Source organism: Leptonotus elevatus, chromosome 1 (genome assembly GCF_054856555.1).
Source record: "Leptonotus elevatus isolate MCC_2025b chromosome 1, RoL_Lele_1.0, whole genome shotgun sequence".
In the NCBI taxonomy this organism is placed as follows: Eukaryota; Metazoa; Chordata; class Actinopteri; order Syngnathiformes; family Syngnathidae; genus Leptonotus; species Leptonotus elevatus.
Genome location: NC_141239.1, coordinates 44,574,283 through 44,595,226, shown reverse-complemented (window position 1 = coordinate 44,595,226; position 20,944 = coordinate 44,574,283). Strand labels below are relative to the sequence as shown.

General features: G+C 40.3%; 1 protein-coding gene across 1 annotated transcript; it reads left to right on the top strand.

The window, feature by feature from the left end:
- The first annotated feature begins 597 nt into the window (after positions 1-597).
- hs3st2 (heparan sulfate (glucosamine) 3-O-sulfotransferase 2) lies at positions 598-20,811 on the top strand. Its single transcript, XM_086076397.1, has 2 exons — positions 598-1,432; positions 19,748-20,811. The coding sequence occupies exons 1-2, from the start codon at positions 969-971 to the stop codon at positions 20,364-20,366; spliced, it is 1,083 nt and encodes a 360-aa protein (XP_085932523.1). The 5' UTR covers positions 598-968; the 3' UTR covers positions 20,367-20,811.
- Positions 20,812-20,944: the final 133 nt, after the last annotated feature.

Genomic DNA, 20,944 nt, shown 5'->3' with positions numbered 1-20,944 from the left:
CTCGTAAATTTGCGAGTTTATTATGTGGCAAATTTGCGACTTTATAAAGTGGCAGATTTGCGAGAATAAAACTCAGAAACGTAGCATAGCTATAGTCTAATGTGAGGATTTGTTGGTGGTTAATGGGACACTGTTCATAAAATTAAAAGGCAGGAGGGAGGCATTCAATCTTAATCTAACTTTACTCGTCATACATGGCAGCTGGAGCTACAATACTTCCTGATCCTCTATCAGCTGACTAAACACTAACCAATCAGAAGCTAGCATACTTTAGGTAAATGCAGGTGAATGATGGAGAGCAGCACATTCAACACATCAACTCAGATACTTGTACAAAAAAATTACCAGAATGTGTAAATAATAATTCTGGAAACATAAATGTACAAGTAGATATTTATTTTAACAAATTAACTTAATACTTGATCCTCAGGCTGTGGACCTTTTCTGAGTTTTTATTCTCGCAAATTTGCCCCCGCCCTCTAAAAAAATATATATATTGATACATGGCTCTAATACGTCGTCGTAGTATTTCTACTTACAGCGTACTTAAGCTACTTTTGCCACCTCTGCCTATATAACAAAAGCAAAGTGTTTTAGTGTAATTAGTTATAATATGAAGGACTTCAGTGATTGGGAATGCTTGGCTCTGTGAATCTCTCCAATTAGGAGCCATGTGATGACGTCAGTTTTTTTTTTTTTTTTTTAGTAATCATAGGTGGGTGATCGAGCATCTCAAGAACCACTTCCAGGTGCACTATGGAGGAAGAAGGTGGACTTTGGTGGACTTCGAGCGTCACGTTTTCCTGGGATTCTTTTTAAGTCGAGCCCGGTCCAATAAGTCTCTCCACTTTACCACACGTTTGCAGCACAGTGAGGAGGAGGAGGAGGAGGATGTTGATGATGAAGAGGAGGTGTCGGAGAACGGGTCCAATGGAGCGCCATGCAGAAACTTGAGCCCCCATGGAGACATGGCACAGCGGTTCCTCTCGTCCGCCTTCATGCTGACCGTTTCGCTGTCGTGCACCTACCTGTGCTACACGATCATCTTCGGCCGCACCAGCGTCATCTCGGGCCGGGCGTACGAGGGGAGCCGATGCCCGCCGAGCCCCAACGCGGCCGGGAAGAAACTTCTCGCCCAGTCTGAGCAGTGTGCCCGGCTGCGGGGGGTCCGCGCCGCCGCCGCCGCCGCCCAGCCCGGTATCGCCGGATCTTCTCTTCCTCCTCCCTCCCCTCCGTCTCGCTGGGTGAGAAACTCAAGTATGGCGCAAAGGTACGGGAATAAGAAACTCCCAGGCGTCTTGATAGTGGGAGTGAAGAAAGGAGGAACCAGGGCGGTGCTGGAGTTCATTCGGATCCATCCAGACGTGCGCGCGCTCGGAACCGAGCCACATTTTTTCGACCGCAACTACGACCGAGGACTGGACTGGTACAGGTGGGCCAAATAAAGCCAACTTTTAAGCGTTCAAACAATTTCCCTCATGTTTCATTCATCGTTCTTACGTACTTGTGTTCTTTTAACGACACACTTAATGCTGCTTTTGGGAAACCTGGGAAATTGCTAAGGTGTCATTTAAAGTCGAATGTTTTTTGTTAAGTCGGCGTATTGTTGGAATGCAGACGCATTGGACGTCATATACTCCATGAAAGTCAATTAAAAGGAAAATTGGAATACAATTGCATTAATAGCATGCACTACAATTGAAAGCATTTAGCTCCTTATATGCTGCACAGGTTCTACAAAGACATTGGAGTGCAACTAAGTGTGTGTTAGAATCAAAAGTAGAATAGCATAATAAATAATAGGAAAACTACACCACATGCAGTGTGAAAAGCACTAAGGCACAGTGGAATAGTGCTATATTCCATGTAAAAGAGTAATGACATCATCTGTGTATACTACTGTGAAATTCCCAAAGTTCCACGCCCCTGAAGATGCCAAATTTGCAACGTGTCCTTTTGTTCAACTCCAACACAAGCAGAAATGCTGCATTTGATAAAATTGGGAAATTGCAGGAGTGCTACTTGAAAATGTGTTTTTGACAAGCCCACATGTGACATCATACCCACAGTCATGTAAAACGTCATTTCATTAACAATTTGCTTTGCATCATTTTGTTGAAGTCCAACAGCAAGCATTAATGCTGCATTCAAGCAAACTGGGGAATTGGAAACGTACAATGGAATGCTGGTCAGAATTGTTATCAGGATGAACCTGTGAAAGTGAAAAGTCAATATGTGACTTTTGTCAACTTTTTATATACTGTAGGATCTCTAAAATTGGACTTGCCCCACCTGTTATACAATTTGGAATTTTGTCTACTCCAACAAGCATTAAAGCTGCATTCAAGAACACTGGGGAATTGTAATTTTCGATTGACCCATAGCAAATGTGAAACATCAATTCATGTTTTTAACAGCTTTATGCACACATTGCACAGTGAAAATGGAGTATTCAATTGTGTAACATTGTTGTAAAGATGCATTTGGGAAAACTGGGAAATCAGAATGCACAGAAATAGCGCAAGCCACCCCCATCGACCCAGTCCTCACTTCTTTCTTTGGAATTTTGTCTCAGCTAAAATTTCTCTCAGCGTTCAAAACAAGTTTTGAAGGAATTGCACGTTTTTTTTGCAATCACTCGCCGAGCAAGTATTCAAGTCCAAATGAAGGACGTCAGGCGAATATGAGTGCGCAGACTACAAACGATGGCGTTCAAACATTCTGGGCGTCATGTTGCATTATGTTTGATGCTCAAAAGCGTGTGCAAACAAGAACGAGTCAAGTGTTCTGATGTTTATGCAAAATAAATCAAAAGATTTCCATGGCAGCCATCAAGAGTCAAAATGAATCGCTGGGCAAGTAACACGTTAGCGGTTTGACGGCGTCGTCTTTACTCAAATCCGCTTTAATTGACACTTTAATTTCAGACCCTCACGGCGTCTGTGTTTGATGAATGGCTCGCATAATCAATTACCAAAAATGTCACCCATTGATTTTCACTCAACTGCAATTTCTTATTTAAAAAAAAATTTGATTTCATTCTTGACCTCAGGATCAGATGAACTGACACAATACATATCAATCAGAGCACGATTCACTGCAATCACATTAAGGTTCACTCCAGTTACATACAATACAACTCTCATCCATAATGACATGGTTGACTGTAATCGCGATACCATTCACGCTAAAACACAAAAGTTACTAGGGGTGGGAATCTTTGAATGTCTCACGATTCAATTCCGATTTTTGGGTCTGTGATTCGATTCAGAATCGATTTTCGATTAAGAATGATTTTTTATTCAAAATGATTTGATTGACAATGATTTTTGCTTCAATCTATAGATGTGCAAGGAATTGTAATGATCTACTCCAGTCTGACTCGCTAATGCTAATTAGTGCGTTACTCGCGGTACTTTTATCACTCAAAAGAACGTCTCCACGCTGAAAAAAACCAACTTTTATTGGAATAACTTGATTGTGACTTTTCCCTTCTACTCTCTAATGTGGCTTCAACTTAACAGTGTATGAGACCGCGTGGAACCACACTGCCCCTCAGTGGCCACACCGGGTACAACATGAACAGCGCTCCAAATAAAGGCACACAGACAAAGGCAAGACAGTATAAAATAATTTAAATAAAATCGATTTTGGGACATTTAAAATCGATTCTGAATCGTACTAAATGTGAATCGCGATTCTTATGAGAAACGATTTTTTGGCACACCCCTAATAGTTACGATATGGTCCGCTCCAATTGTGGTACGATTCACTTGAATCACCAAAAGATTCAGATCAGTCACAATACAATTAACTGCTATGATGGTTTGATCTTATGGTTCACCCCAATTATGATGCAATATAATCAACAACAACACAATGCACTCAGTCAAAGTCGATACATCCCAATTCTGATTCGATCCACTCCAATGATTTGGTTCAATCCAATTAAAATGTGATGAGTCGTTTCAGCTATGAGAAGTCGAGTCAATTCACTGCCATTATGATGCATTGTGTGTTATTCTAATTAATTCGATACAATTCACTAATTTCTCTTGCGTGTTACAATTCATTGCAATCATGATGTGGTTCGCTCCGCTTAACAATACAATACAATCATGGTATGGTTCACTGCAATCACAATATGATTCACTACACTAACGATAAAATATGATTCACTCCAATTATGAGGAGTCACACCCATTAGGATTCAAATCGGATTCACGTCAGTTATGATACAGTCCTACCAATTCAAACTACATTACAATTCCCTGCACTTATTTGATGTAATCACTCCAATTACGATATAATAAGAGCACCATGTCTTTGATTACACCGACTTCACCTTTGCTCACCACCCTGGTTAATAATGCACAATCACCGTGAGTGTTATGTGCACTTCTCTTCACTTAAACGAGAACCATCTCACTTTCTGTCCTCATCAAGCCTTTTCTGACGAGTCCCCTGCCAGAGTTCCCTGTCTCCCGCAGCCAATTAACGCGGTCCTTCTGAGTAGTTCTTACCACGGTCTGGGCTCATACAACTTTGATCACTTTTATTTTTTTTTCTCAAGGAAGTGCATCTGAATCAAGTGAAATCAATAGAACTGAGAGAGAGAGATGCCCTTTAAAGTCTCTGAGTTGGAGTTTGATCTTTTTAGGGTGGAGGAGGCAGAGGCGTGACGGAGACATGGTTCTGCAGCAGACTGAATAACTGGCAGAGGTCCACAAAATAGTGCATGGCGGTCATTCTGACAATTAATGACAATTACATAAATGGCCAGCAAATTCATTTGAAATCATGACTAGTTAGCTACTAGGGATGGGAGGCGGGGCGGATATGCATCAATCTGCCGTCGTCATTTTCCATGATGTGCCTAAGAATATAGTAAAAAATAATAAGGATAATAACAATAAAATAATTATAGTAATAATAATAATAAAGTAAACAAAAACAGCACTCTATAATATTGTACTATAAAAAAATAATCCATCCATCCGAACCACTTATCCTCACTGTAATGTCATCATTTAATAGAATATAAAGAGTTAAACAGTTTTTCTCTTTAATTCAATGGCCATTGTGCTGCTCCTTGCGCGACTTTGCCCTTTTGGGACAGTTCTTTATCATTTTTAGGGTATATTTTGTACTGCATTCTATTTTTTATTTCTGTTTTCTAGAATCTAATTTAAAAAAAATATGTTTGTATTTGTAATTTCCCTGTACATCCCTTATCCCTCAATAACTGTTTTGTGATACAATCACTATAATATCATATAGTGAGTCCCTAATTGGTTCCTATCTCTAGTGTGACGTCAACATGCTTGAATGTGCTCCTACATGTATATCACTCTACAGCAGGAAAATAATGCCATCCCAGTAGTCAGCAATCCTAAGATCCAAAGTTGCTGCGGCTTCTTAAAATCATCATCAATCAAGATTGACATCAAGATGACATATTTTGTTTTGTTTTGTTCTTGGCTTGGTAGTGTCCCCTTTTGAAGATTCACCCTGTGAAATCACTAGGTTAGATCAGCAACATGAAATTCGGTAGACATGTCTTTCATGAGTAGACCCGCAAAAAAAAAGTCCATGCCCAAAAAGACACAGGAAGTGTGTCATTCTGGTTTGAAGCAGTCATTTTCGGCACGAGCATCCTCTGGTAGTTTAAAAAAACCCAGGCCCCAAAGCCAGTTTGACTGAGCAACATGAAATTTGGCAGGACTGTCAAGAAGCTAAGCCCAAAAATACACAGGAAGTATAGCATAGTCATTTCTGTTCCCTTCATTTGTAAGGAAATTCATCCTCCAAAGACAGTTTCACTTCGCAATATGGAATTTGGTCTGTGTAAGTAAACCCTCAAAAAAAGTCTCAACAAGCCACCCATGAAAAGATGCAGGAAGTATGCCATTTTGAATTGAAGGGGTCATTTTGGCCATTTCCTGAATGTTAGGCTGCCAACTAAAACTCGACCAATTGTGATGGTTTGAATTTTATGAGCTTGACTTGGTAATTCCGTTAAGATTTGATGCGGAATGTGTTGTTCAGGCCACCGGAGCCTCGTGACGACATGGCCTGATTTGTTTTTCGTGCCGGCTGTTAATGTGACAGTTCTTCAAATGGCTTCAATTCAGTGTCTTATTGCTCAAGGAGAGCAAATGTCAGTCATTTCCCTCCACGCTGCAAAGCGTGAATAATTGTTATTCCAAAGTAAGGGCCTCCGGTTTTAAGAAGGAGCGTTTTCAAGGTCAAGTGTGTTATGCCGCTTTATTTTTTGCTGTAGCAGAACCAGTCTCCTGTTTCTTTGAACTTGCATTTATCACTTTTTATCTGAGCTGAACCCTCCACAGTAGGAAAGTCTTGCATTTGATTCATGACCGGACGTCTGTAGAGCTCTAATTTTAGAGTGATACTTTAATAATGGAGTAGCTCTTGACGTTCTATCTGTCATATCGGGAAAAGAGAAAAAAGGAAGATGTCTTTTTGTCTTTTTTCCCCCCCCTTTTTTACGAGGTGCAGCAACTGAGACTTTATGAGAATCACTCAAGTTGAGGACATTTTCCCTCCGCGTTCAAGCTTAGCTTTATTCCATTCCCGGTGTGTCAGCTTTTCGGGGCATTTCGGGACAAATGGGGCACAAGAGAACTCCATTTGGACGGCCTGTGTGAGTGTGACGTTACTAATGTGACACCTGTGTCTACCTCGTGGACACAGGTGTCTTCAGCAGTTTTTGGTAGTCATGGCCCCACAATTTGAGGAAAGATTCAGGACAAAAAGAAAGCCAATGACATCCCTTTTAAGACCTTGCCCCAGATTTGACGAATCCGTTGCAGATCTCGAGAGACCGGACAGCCTTGATTTGGGGGCTGCGGGGCTGCATAATGTTTAATGGGCGTCATTATTATTACTTACACAGACAAATAGTTGTTATCCAGAAAGAGACCATGGCCATTCTTTCTATTTTGATTAAACACAAAAACAAATTTCCCACATGTTGCGTGAACAGTCACATTACCAGTCACTTTTTTTTTGTTGCACCAGATTGTTCTGCTTTCCAGTTAAGATAGCATTTAGCAGAATTAGGGTTGGAGTGTGTGTGGATGGAGTATGGCAGAGAAACGCAATTACTTGCCATGAAACATTCAAGTCTAAAATCCACAAGGTCGCATTAAAAATTCAGAACCCGAAGAAACTTTCACTTCGCAATGTGACATTTGGAAGGCATGTCGATTGTGTGTGGAGCCACAAAAAAAATCTTCAAAAGCCCTGCCTGAAAAGACACAGGAAGTCTGCCATTCTGGTGTGAAGCGGCCATTTTATGGCAACCACAAGTGATTGATACCAAAGTTTTTAACCACATATTCAAAATAGAATGCAAAAAAAAATATGTTGACATTGAGCTGAGCATTGCCCCCGAAAACAATTTAAATAAGCAATATGAAAATTGGTAGACTTGTTTAACATGAGTGGACCCACCAAAAAAAAATCTCAATAAGCCATGGTGGAAAAGACGCAGGAGGTCTACCATTCTGGTTTAGACCTTTTAGCTTCATCTTCAGTGGTCTTTCAATGACCAACTTGTAATGGAGATTTTGAACCATTGCTACCAATTTTGAACCATGTATACTAGACAGATGGTTTACTGTAAAGGAAACATGTTCGTTTTAGTCGTTGTTTGTGGACAGTGCATGGCAAAGAAGTTTGATGATTTGCCATTAAAACACGAAACTGAAATATCGGGTGTGTGATCAGGGTTGTCGAATCCAGATCCAGAAAGTAAAAATCATGCCACAGATTGGCTTTAGCCACAGGTGCTTCTACTCAACTGGCAGGTAAACGAGCTAGAAGCACCTGTGGCTAAAGCCAACATGTTTCAAGATTTTTACTTTCTGGACCTGGATTTCACAATTCTATACGTGATTAAATGAAAAGCTTCCTGGTTGTTCCCCTACTGCAGTTCCAGTCCCTCTTTGCAAAGATGAATACTTGTTTCACTCTATTCTCATGATTTGGTATCATTTACGGCAGCCACATTTGGACTTGAACTTTCTTCTGATGGGTTTTGTAACTCTCCTGGCCTTGTTCGCTGTGCTCTCGCTGCATACACGAAGTGAGAAGACTCCAACGCACACTTTTAAATTCAAGGCTCAGCGAAGTGACAGCCATTCATTCGGAGTTCATCGATTGCTGACAAGGAGATGAGTCAAAATTGACCTTTCATCCTTTGTGCTGGTCCACAGACTGCATCCTGAATGTTTTTTTTCTCCCCAATTTATTTATTTATTTTTGCTCTTTGTATATTTCTCTTCAAAACAACATGAATGCCATTCATTGAATGGTACGGCACAGTACTGGCCAAAAGTCTTGGGCCACCATTGTATTTGATGTTTTAGCAACGCTCTCATGACCGTAAAGTCAATCGAAGACTTGTGTGGGCAAAATTTGGTCGCTGTTTAATTTATAGAGAATAGTATTTGTTGCATTCATTTACCTGTTTTTCCACTGAAGTTGGTTGATTAAAATGTATTTATCAATAGGTAATGAAACATTTTACTCATTTATCCACCCATTGTCTTTTTTATACCGCTTTTTCTCACTAGGGTCATGAGTGAGATGAAGTCTATCTAACCCTAACCCTAACCAAAAGAGCATACTTGGGACCATTTCAACAAGTCTATACATATTTGCACCAGAAGGCCATTTGATCTATTATGTGTTGCTACTTCACTACTGGGATCTGTAAGAAGTCATTTTAATTTGGCGCTTTTGGTGTTCCTGCAGCTTGTTCAAATAACAAGAAGTTAAAGAAGTACAGATAGTAGGAAAGCTAATAACACATATTAATTTGTTATTTGCTTTATAGACGAAAGCATTTGGCTGTGAATATTATTTCAGGTCCAGGTATTATACTGTGGATAAGAAAACGTGTAGTTACAATAGATAACAAGAGCTTACAATAGCTAACAATTCACTAAGCTAATGTTAGTATTCCCATCATTTTACCTTTGGCATTAGCATTAAGCTAGCAGAGATTTTCATACCATTTCAAATGTGCTTCATTTTTTTGTTTATATGTGAGCGTGTACAGTTGTAAATCATCTGAGAGGGATAGGTAACATATATTTATTTCATATTTGTCCATGGAGACAATCCCAACATCCACACACTTATAAATAGGCTACTGCTCTTAGTTGCAAAAGGGTCTTAGCTTTGTGTATCCCAATACTTTTGTGTACATAGTGTGTTCTAATTAGGTAAACAACCACAGTCACCATGTTTTTGTGGTGTGTGTGTCTATCCAGTGGGGCTGCACACTGTAGCGGTATCACAATAATAGGGAGTCCTTGCTACTTTGAATTAAAAGACATCTGTGTCGTCTTCCTCCATAACAGTGAAGCTGTGTCCCAAAGGGAAGCGGATGTGAACCCCGAGACCTCGCGCTTTCCTGGCTCGCTGCAGCAGCTAGATAAATCGTGTAGCGACGCAGCCGCCGGGCGCTCTCGGAGGTCGCTTTTGTAGTGAGCGCTCATTAAGCGAGGGAGCAGCGGGCGCTATGTGTTCCGCTCTTGACCCAAAGTACCTGTGGAAGAACCTTTTCGGAGGCCGCGTGTTGTTGTTTGCTCCTTCTCGTTGAGAGTTTCACATTGGTTCACATCACAAAGGGTCAAACTTGGCAGAGGTGGTTGGTTGGTTGGATAATAATAACGCCATTGACGTTTTTACACAGTAAATTCTGTAGAGTAAATTTGACTCTATTTCGAGTGGGACCAAATAGATTTAGAGTAATATTTACACTTGGGAGAGAGCAAAATAAAGAATTGAAAATAAATAAATAAAAGTCACTCAAGGGTTGAGGAACGAACTCGTGACCTTTCAGCTTGGGAGACAGCCGATCTACTTCCTCAGCTATGCAACTCCTGCTTACTGTTAGTATATCGTGTCATCTGGAATCTTTGTAACAAGAGACCAAAAATTATGTTCTTGGAGCAAACAGTAGGAGGGGCATAGCTCAGGTGGTAGTGTGTCTTCCAAGCTGGAGGTTGTGAGTTCGTACCTCAACCCTTGAGTAACTTTTATTTTATTTTTTTCAACTCTTTTACTCTCTTTCAAGTGTAACTATTACTCTAAAACGAAGTATATTTGGTCCCACTCTAAATAGAGTAAAATTTACTGTGTAGTGTTGCTGAACTGTCAACCAAGATAGCATTTAACATTAGCAATTGCACCACCAACCCATCGGAGCATTAACCTGGCAATAGCCAGATTGATCATTTTGACTCCACAATATCAATCTGGGACTGCTCCACGGTGATTTGCTTGGGAAATCTTGTTCACATTTGTTTTGACCAATCACGGCAATGAATGAAAACGTCGTCTTCGGTCTTGTCTTAGGGGGAAAAAAGCATGAAGATCTTTACCAGTTAGTTAAGCTATTCAACATTCAACAAGGAAACAGTGAGTAATTCTGCCAGAACAGAAGTAATTGGAGCGTCCATTCGTCCATGTTAGATTAATTTGTTTCCCACGGTGTCGGCGCTTCCTGGTTTCGTCACAGCTGCATATCCCGCCCCCAAACACATTGTCGCTCTGTGATTGGTCCGTACGTACCATCAGTGGTTCGGATCGATGAAAATCAACGGGATCGGTATACGATGCATTCTCAGGAGTTTGTGAACTCACAAATACCGCGAGAATTCAGCTTGCATAGCGAGGTTCTCGGAGCATATCGAGTCCAAATATGACAATCAAGTTACGCTAATTGAAGACAAAAGTGAATGTGTGGTCTTCAATGTGCCACCCATTCGGCTACAGTGCCTCTAAGCCTGTGTTGGCTCAGGGTGAGCAGATAAGATGCTGTATGATGTATCTTAAAATGGAACACTGCACTGAATTGAATTCTAACAGCAGGGATGTGATTTGACCAAAGTGAAATTATCTGAAAATTTAGCCGGGGGTCTGCGGGCCGCGGGCACTCAGCTAGGTCCAGAGCTCATGGGTTTTCCGTGTTTTTAAGTACTTTCAATGCACTCAGATGACAAAGAAATAGACAAAACAACAGTATAAATTTTCAATGTATATTGAACTATCCCATATAAAATTGCAGTTTTAGTCAACTCAAAATCAGTCACATTCAAAAACATTGGACTGCCTTTGCTTTTAAAAACTATCACTGAGAATATCATCATATATATTTACCATGCAATAAATCATTTAATCAATCATTCTTAATTTAATACATAATGCATAACAAAAACATAAAATACCTCATGCAGCAAGCTCTGGTAAAAACACAATCATGCATTCGTCGAACTGCATACATCAAGACAGTCAACATATTGAAACCTGAAAAGTGCAAACATGCAGCATTCATTTTGAGTTTGTGTCAATGATTAACCATGTTAAATATTTATGGCCATTTTTATTACGTTATAATATTTTCGAAAATTTGATTTCGATTAATTTGAAAAGTTTACCACCGACCTCAAAATTCACGACTCTGTCAGCAACTGGTACAGGTTGTTGGGGTGGATCACGTCTCTCTATTACCGCTTCCGATTGTGATGTCAATAAGGGATGGAGGCCGTAAAGTTCTGGAGTTTTCGTTTGGGCACCGAAACTTCCAGCGATGGAATAATTTGTTGTTCTTGACTGGAGTTCTTTCACGTGTTTTTTGCTCTTTGCGTGACTTTCAAGAGCTTTGAAACCTTTCCCACCATAGTCAATGGTATCATGGCACCAAATGCAAAGCGCTTTCCTGGCACGATCGATCTTCCGAATAAAGTCACTGAACAAATTCGTCACAGTCTTCTTTCCAACATTTGTAGATATATCCTTCTCTAACCAGTCCCATCGAAACTTGTTTTTTACGATCTTGTCAATTTCCTTAACTCGCGGAGCATCTTTGCGTTCGATCACGGACATCTTTCTTTAAACACCCGGCAAAAACGTCTGAGAAATGAACAATGGCATACTCCTATGCCTTTATAACAAGCGCGTTTATTGGTCAACACGGAGACTTCAGCCAATCGCAAGATCCGTTTCATTTCAGTTACGGAAACACTAAAATGGAATGCTGTCGAGAGACGAAATCGGATTTTTTACCACTTAAAAAATTGTAACATTTTATTTTTGGAGATAAAAAAAGCGGAATTCCGCGAATTAGCGGAAAAATCACATCCCTGTAACAGGGAAGAGAATAATGTAGCTACTTCTGAGAACATACAGAACATGTCGGATTGTCAATGCATCCGTCCATCCAAGGATCCTAAGTGCACTAAAGTGTGGATTCACACTCACAAGACACAACACTGGGTACACTTGCACAATCTAATGGCATCCAATACAAGAAGTGAATTCCAAGAAGTCATTAGATTGTGTACCTGATGAGATGTCCAGTACGGTGTTAGATAAACATGGAGTCGTTTCAAACAGGTTGTCCAATGCTCATTAAATGCAACGTACACAGTGAATGGATAATGCATTTTTAAATAGTAATGGCACTATTAACAACCGTCCCGTCTAATGGCTCACCCATTGGATAGTATTAATTATTGAAAATTCTGCATGCATAATTGTATATCTCATTAACAATTTACCACTAATTAAAGTAGCCAAGCAGGTGAGTACACAGTTGGCAATTACTGCTCCATTCAAGCGGTTTGGAGCAGCAGCACAGTCTCTGTGTTAACAGTATCGAACGCATTGTCCTCGCCTCGCTCAAGTTCATTTTCTCCGAGTCATTAAAATGTCACCACCGAGCCTTCTAATGCATCTTGACTTAAACTTTAATTCACCGCCAACTCAGTGTGTGCGTGTGTGTGCGCGCGCACGAATGTGTGTAATAAGAAGATAAAGATGTAGAGCTTTTACAAAATATGTGATACTTCTCAATACCTGTGCAGTTTCAGTAAGTTTGTGCTCCTTTGCACTAGCACAAATCTTCTATGCAGATTGGTTAGTTTGTAAGGCAGTTGGCTGCTTTGGTGGCTGTATGTCAATCATTTAGTCAGTTTGTAGATCAATGGACATGGTTTAACGAAGGACAAGAGTAAGACATTTGTTTGAACATTATCAACACAGCAAATAAAGGGGGTGCTGCCTAATTATTTAGAGATGAAGAATTTTTATTTTTCAGTTGAATAGTCGGTTAGTTGATTTTCAGTCAGTCGATCAGTTTGTCTCACAGTGGGTAAATCCAGTGTTTTAAGTGGAAAAAAATAAGTGTCGGTCCTCTACTAATTCCACTAATTGTCTAGCAGAAACAGAACTTCATTGTCTGCATCAACCATTCAGAGTATTCTCTCAGTATCGCGAATCATGACTTGCAGAAGTTTGTTTTGTTTGTTTGTTTTGTTTGTTTGTTTTATTTTTTATAATTAATTTATTATTTTTTCCTTTTGAACACATTATTACAGGTTACATCGATCACATCATATCATTTGCAATCCGAAAGAAGAAGGGCTGACGGGTAGAAGCCATATTACTCTGTGTTTTTTTTTGGAATTTTGAGCCAGGACAGCATGGTAGCGTTTTTATTTCACTTTCTTAACTCAAGAGTTACGGTTGTACACACGCGTTCGTGTCTGCTGGCATTGGGCTAGCCGCTAGCATCACGTTTACAGTGGTCGACATGAATGACGCATGCACACTTCTCTCGTCAAGCACAGATCTACACGGGAACTGGATTAAGCGTGCGCATAGTGATGTGATGAGCACAGGACTTCTATACTATATGTAAATCCGTGGATTAGCGGCACTCACCAGAACAGCTTTTTGGGATCAGAAAACATGCATTGTCAAGTGTACCGGAAGGCTAACAGTACATTCTTTGCACGTTGAAAAGTCCCTGGACGCTCAAGGGAGAGTTTTATAAGTGCCGGAGCTCCGTACCGGTGCCCACTTAAAACACTGGGTCGATCTGTTTTAATGTTAGCTGGTCAGTGGTTTGTGGTGTTGCTTTCAACAGTCTTTGGGTTAGGTTCTGTAAGTAAGTTGGTCACTTCATCAATGGGCCAGCAAAATTCCTCAAACACTGAATAGCCAATTCAGTTTGGACTTATTGATTATGTTTTTGATTGAAATTGTTTCGCTAAAATGCCAGCAGAATGCTTCTCATATCGTATGTGTCTTGCTCCCCACCACCACCACCCCACACACAGCCTCCCCCCACCACCACCTCAGTTTCTCTTTCACTTTAAGCATTAAATAATCATGTTGGGGGTATATGGTTTTCACTGAGCAGGAAGGGTTTGAAATATGTAACCAGCAACATAATGTACAATAGTGGAGTAGAGAGTGCAGTATTTACCTTAGAAATACGGTGCCGCAGACAAAATCCTCAAATTTCTACATTAGCACTTGAGTATTTATACTCACACTTCACCACTGAATAAGAAGCCTTATACTGTGTTACATAGGGATTTAAAGGTCTGTCTATAAAATTATTGTCTTTTTTGCGGAGGGAATTTTATGTACTAGTGGTATCAGTATCTGTGACTACTCAATAGTTAAGTATCTGTATCGGTCTGAAAAAAAGTGGTATCAAACATCCCTAATTAAAATATATACATCTGTCTTCTCATTTCAAAGGGCCCCATGCCTATTTTTGCCTGGGGCCACAAATTTCTTAATTCCGCCCCTGGGTATGGGAACTACACTATGGCTGACACAGAGGGCAGCTCACCGCCCGCTGCTACACTAAGGCACAAAAAAATCATCAAGGACACTTACCACCCAGGATCCGACCTGTTGCCCTCAGGGAGGCGCTACAGGTGCATCAGATCAAGGACAAATAGACTTTAAGAACAGTTTTTTCCCCAAAAAAGCCATCATGGCTCTGAACTCTCAGCCTAATCCTCACTGAACTCAGTATACCTCAAACACACTCTTTTACGGGCTGGAATTAGGGTTGCCACCTCGGATTTGATAAATGACCAAGATCGGGCACTTAACAGTCAAGCTTGAAATTATTCAAACCCCCCGCAAATTTTCAATATGTGGACATTTTAGCATGACAAAATCCCAAAACACACAGCAAAAATGGTTAAGAAATGGTTTGCGGACAAAAATATTAACGTTTTGCAGTGGCCCAGACAGTCCAGACTTGAATTCAGTTGAAAATAATAACTTGAATTCAGTTGAAAATCTGTAGAGGGAACTAAAGGTGATGATATGAAGAGCTCATTGCTAAAGATGAATGGGCAAAAAGCTGATCAGCAAATATAGGATGCATTTAATTTGCTGTAATAGCCAATAAAGGCTTTTCTATTGATTTTTGAGGACAAAAGAATAATTTTGGATGTGCCACTTTTTTGTTCAAATGTACAGGATATAAAAGTTGAGAATTTTTTTCTCACAGAGACAGAGAGAGAGACTGTAATGCAATGTATGTCTTTACTTAGAGTAAAGTTCATTATTCAGCTAGTTACACACACAGTAAACTACAAACAAGGCATACACTTTAAAACCCAATAAGGTACAAACACGACATTGGCAACGTGTATTGTACTATTCTAGAAAAACCTCACCCACAATTACGTACGTACGGTTCTATAAAAAGCCACCATGTGATACAAGTGTTGATATACAGTACATAGGCTACCTTCTTGTTAACATTTTTTGTTCAAATTGATGTAGAAATGTCTGAAAACCCAGCTGTTCTTTACACTCTTTCGTCGTGACTCATTGATTTCCCTGGCCTCCGTGAGAGAAGGACTGAAATTACCGTAATGACAGTACTTTTTCCTGTAAAGCTCAAGGGCTTAGCTTTCAGACACCATTGCACATTTTCAGATAGCACAAATGGTGCCAGAGTTATGGTAATCCAAATTGCACCTACGGAAATGTGCCGCCGGTGGCACGCTCGGTAAAAAGCTTTTAGACTTAAAGGAAATCAAATTATCTTTTGGCATTCTTCCTAAAAAAACGGGACAAATTGTGTCCTGGGAGAGATTTTTATTTTCCCAGGACAGCTGGTAAAAAAAAAAGAGAACAATTCTGGGTAAAACTGGTCGGGTGGCAACTCTAGCCGGAATGCTGTGCAATTTCAAACATTATTTAACCAGATAGAAAACAACTGAGATCAAGATCTCTTTTACAAGGATGACCTGGCCAAGAGGTCAATATTTTTTTGTTCTTGTTATTTTTTAAATATTTATATTATTTATATAATATAATTTTATTTTATTTTTATTTAGGAGTGTACTTTTTTTTATCTACCAATTTTCCATATAGGCTGCATTAAAAGGAGACACTTAAATTCCATTGTGCATCTGTTTGTATCATGACAATAAAGGCTATCTATCTCAGTCAGTCGGTCAGTCAGTCAATTATAAAGATGGTATGGTTGTTCGCTGGTGAAAGTCAGTTGGTTTGGCAGTCAACCTATCAACCAACTGGTCAGTTTATCAGTCAGTTGGTCTGTCAGTTAATCAGCTTGCTAAACAATTGATGACTGCAGCAGCCGAACCACTATAGTAATAGTAGGAAACATATTATAATTAAACCCCCGCCCACCCCCCCAGCATATATTTATTTTTATTAATTATTATTAATCAGTGTCTTGTTAAAGATTGTTTATAGCCTTGGCAGAGGTCTTAGCAGGGCCGGCCCTAGGTGATTCGGTGCCCTAGGCGAAAGTGTAGATTGTAGGCCCCCCCACCCAGGCAACTACATGTAATACAAATAAATAGCATAAGTACAGTGCAATACAACGGTTTAGTGCAATTTGTGCTGACATTATTAACTACAACTATGTACAATATATTTATGTAAGATACATATAAAAAGTAATACAAAATAATGAGGTCAATGACGGACAAGAAACTTCGAAAAATTTACGAAAATTAACACTATTTTGATGTTTATTTTTATAGACAATTCTGATTGACTGACATACATGCCTCTACCCTGGGCCCGTTTTTACTCCTCCTCCTTTCGCCGCTTCCTTAATGCAGTACCTGAGGGCTTGGACCTTTTCATTGTAAAGGTTTTTGATGTATAGACAACAACATAAGCGAGCCATCTATCTATCAATAGCTCAAACACTTTGAGATGATGCGCGACCCATCCCTCTACCTTTCACTGTAAACAGCAGCAGCAGGTCAGATTCAGGGTGCCAGGTCATGATCTCATATTTATTTGGACTAGAACTCAAAAAAAAAAAAATAATATTATATAAAATATATATGCGGTATAATATAACATATATAAATAATGTAATGTAATGATTTAAAATAAATAAAATATATATGCTCTATAACATTACACAATAAACATGAAATATAGCAACATTAGTTAAACGATGAAACATTGCTCCAATACGAACCTCGTTCCCTTCTCAGCCAGGTCCTAAAGAATCGTTCGCTGAATTAGTTGTAAACTTTAGTTTTCTCTGATTTCCTGTGGCGCGCACACGTGTTCTCTGCACTTTTCCTGTATCCTTCAAAATAAAAGTATCAACTATATTATAATAGCACAATAAAACAATGCAATTCTGCAATACAAAAATGCAAAAACAAAAAATAATAGCAGGGTCATTTATATATTTTATTTTAGAAAACCTGAGGGGGGAAAATATTTTTTATCTTCTTTTTTTTTGCCCTGCAATTTGGCGCCCCCTCCACTAGATGGCGCTAATTTGCCTATGCCCTGGGTCTTAGTACCTACTCCTTCAATCTGAATCATTTGTCTAGTGTTCAAAATGTGAAGTAAAGGAATGCAATACAATAAGGTGGTGGTGTGTTTCTAAGTAACCTATCAAGTGTTGTACTATTTAAAGACACATCATCTGTGACCTTTCACACTGTCAGCCCTTTTGTGCGTTCTTTGACAGCTTGCAGCAGACACCTTCCGTGCCATGGTTGCAATCATCACCACAAACGTGTGCACAAATCCTGTGAACACATGCCCGTGAGTTGCCGTTTGCTCGGGAAGAAGGCGGAGTTCTCATGAAAGATTAATTGTTTGCTCTCCGGCCCCCGAGGCTCCGGGGCCCCGGACGACTCGGGATGAATAAAGCAAAAACGGATCGATATCAGTGAGACTTTAGAGGTAACCTATGGCAGGAGTTTGAAAGGTTAGCTTTTAATCAAAGCCTGCCCACACTCATAATGAAGGAATGTCATGTTTAATCATCTATACACTGAAGCACAGTGCTGTGAGAAATGGCAAAACAATTCTTTGACACTTTCTTTTATGACAAACGGCGCTATTACTTTTACAGTGTTTACTACCTGTTGTCGTTCACAGTTGACACTTTAACTTCAACTTTTAGTATTTGTCTTCATATATATATATACAAAAAAAAAGTTGTGGCTAATTTGAATTTCAGGTGAGAGCTACATGAACGCTGCTAGTCTGCTACCTAGCCTGTTGCTAGCCAACGTCCTGTCTCTCGACAAAGAGGTGGATGATCTGAGAGCCAGGATAATATCGTGTTAGGGAGTTTTGTGCTGGCCTCTGATTTTTCGGGAACAAAGAGACAACCAAACGTGGTGGAGTATGCAGACATTCAGGTGATGGAGAAGTACTGCCCGACGGACAATGAAGTGCTGATAGCGAAGTGCATAATTTTTAATCAACCAAAGAAGTTCAAGGTTGTGTTCGTGCTGACTAGTTACATTCCATTGCATGCCAAAAAAGATTACAGCGCTAGCTCTACTGCATGACAGCATTTATAAAAACGAGACTGCAAACCTAGACACAGTTGATCCATGTAACTAGGGATGCACCGAAATGAAATTTTTGGGCTGAAACCGAAAACCAAATATGAGAAATGCTTGGCCGAAAAATGAAACGCCGCCCAAAAATTATGCCAATTATTTTACTATTGCATTTATTATAATTATTTACAATTATAGTATTACTATAAAATATTTATTTAGCACTGGGATTTTAACAAAGCACAATATATATTTAAATGTGTCCACACCACAGACATGTTGGCTAATGTTAGCCTACATTAAACATCAAATGCTGGGTTAGCATTTTCTGGCGGTGTGAAGGCACTTTATAGTCAATACGGATGTGTGCAGTGCGGTGCGGATGACGTGTTTGTATTTGGAGCGCAACACAGTGCGGCACAATTAAAATCGGCACATTCACATATTCACAAACGTTTAAAAATAAATAAATACATTTCTTCGCACTAGCCAATCGGCTTCGGGAACGGAGTGCAAAGTCACACACAGCGTCTTATAGGTCTGTAGTCACCCGGAGATAGTGATGAGTGTTCACGTGTTTAAAACTGTTGATAGCAATAGTGCTCGCATTAGCTGAAGTAGCCACGACCAACGGAATACCAGTGAAAAAGCGCTCAAATCAAAGAGAAAAAGGAAGGCGCTGCAGGAGAAAGAGTTGCTCGCCTGTCGTGCAGTACTCGGCAGCGCTCTCTTTTTTCGACCAGCTGAAATGCTGGCCGATAGTTTACCAACCGACGCCCCTCTCTTCTCCGGTATGCGGCACATACCGTACACTCAAACAGAAGCTTGCTTGCAGCGTGTTTTTTTTTTTGCGTGCGTCACTACAACATCCTATTTTGTCCATATTCTTTCGGCTTTCATTTTATTTTGGCCAAATGACGAAAATACCTAATTTTGGCAAAGTTTTTTTTTCTTCGTGAATATTGAAGGATAGGTTCCAAAACACAATCCATGAATGCTAAACCATGAACATACAGGGTTCTACTGTATACCTTGATCTGTATTCAGTACCTAATATGACTACTACTTCTGTTTTCCCCCTCAAGGGGCCTCATGCCACGAACACTGGAGAGTCAGATCACACTGGAGAAGACCCCGAGCTACTTTGTCACAAGGGAGGCGCCCCGTCGCATCTCCAGCATGTCCCAACAGACCAAGCTGATCGTGGTGGTGCGCAACCCCGTCACCCGGGCCATCTCGGACTACACGCAGACTCTGTCAAAGAAACCCGATATCCCAACTTTTGAGGAGCTGGCCTTTAAGAACAGGAGCCTCGGCGTGGTGGACACTTCGTGGAACGCCATCCGCATCGGCATGTACATCCTGCACCTGGAGAACTGGCTGCGCTACTTCCGCCAATCGCAGATGCACTTTGTGAGCGGCGAGCGGCTCATCACGGACCCGGCGGGCGAGATGGGTCGCATTCAGGACTTCCTGGGACTCAAGCGGATCATCTCGGACAAGCACTTCTACTTCAACAGGACCAAGGGCTTCCCGTGTCTGAAGAAGCCGGAGAGCAGCGGGCAGCCTCGCTGCTTGGGGAAGTCCAAGGGCAGGACTCACGTGCAAATAGAGCGGGAGGTCATCGAGCAGCTGCAGGAGTTTTATAGACCATTTAACGTCAAGTTCTTTGAAACGGTCGGACAGGACTTCAAGTGGGACTGAACAGAAACTTCTACTTGGGCAAGTACCAATACTTTGCCTTGAGAAACTTCTGTTAGATAAAATGAGCTCATGCAAAGACCTGATGGTCAAACGAGAGACTGAATATGCAAGAAGTTATACTGTATGTGCTCAAATACAAATAATTGGTCCTGAAATAACTGAAATCTTTAGGGAAGTTTAGTTGACAAAATGAGGTCATCCTGGTGTATTTACAGGAAGAGTTAAAAGCCGGGGATTAAATGAATGTCATGCACAGGCAGGAAGAATGTAAAATACATGAAATACATGAAAACTTGAAGTAACATGCACAGTATGTAGATAAAATGAGTATGAGCTTATGCTAAAACCAGACACTTTGTACAGGAACAGTAACGAACCATGCTGTGGGATTAAATGTGCTACGCAAAAACTGGAAATTATATTCAAGTGTTGAAATAAAAATATGAAGCTGTGGAATATTTATGGAAGACGTTTGACAAAATAAACAACCTTTCGCCGAGTGCTTCCCCATATTTATGACTCAAAGGCTCGCAAAAATACATGGAATAAGAGGAACCATCTGTTCTCCCTTACCCCAA

Bases quoted from the DNA above. Each gene is read 5' to 3' on its own strand.
- hs3st2 (XM_086076397.1), top strand. From the start codon at position 969: ATGGCACAGCGGTTCCTCTCGTCCGCCTTCATGCTGACCGTTTCGCTG. The intron at 1,433-19,747 runs GTGGGCCAAATA...TTCCCCCTCAAG, and splicing joins CGAGGACTGGACTGGTACAG to GGGCCTCATGCCACGAACAC.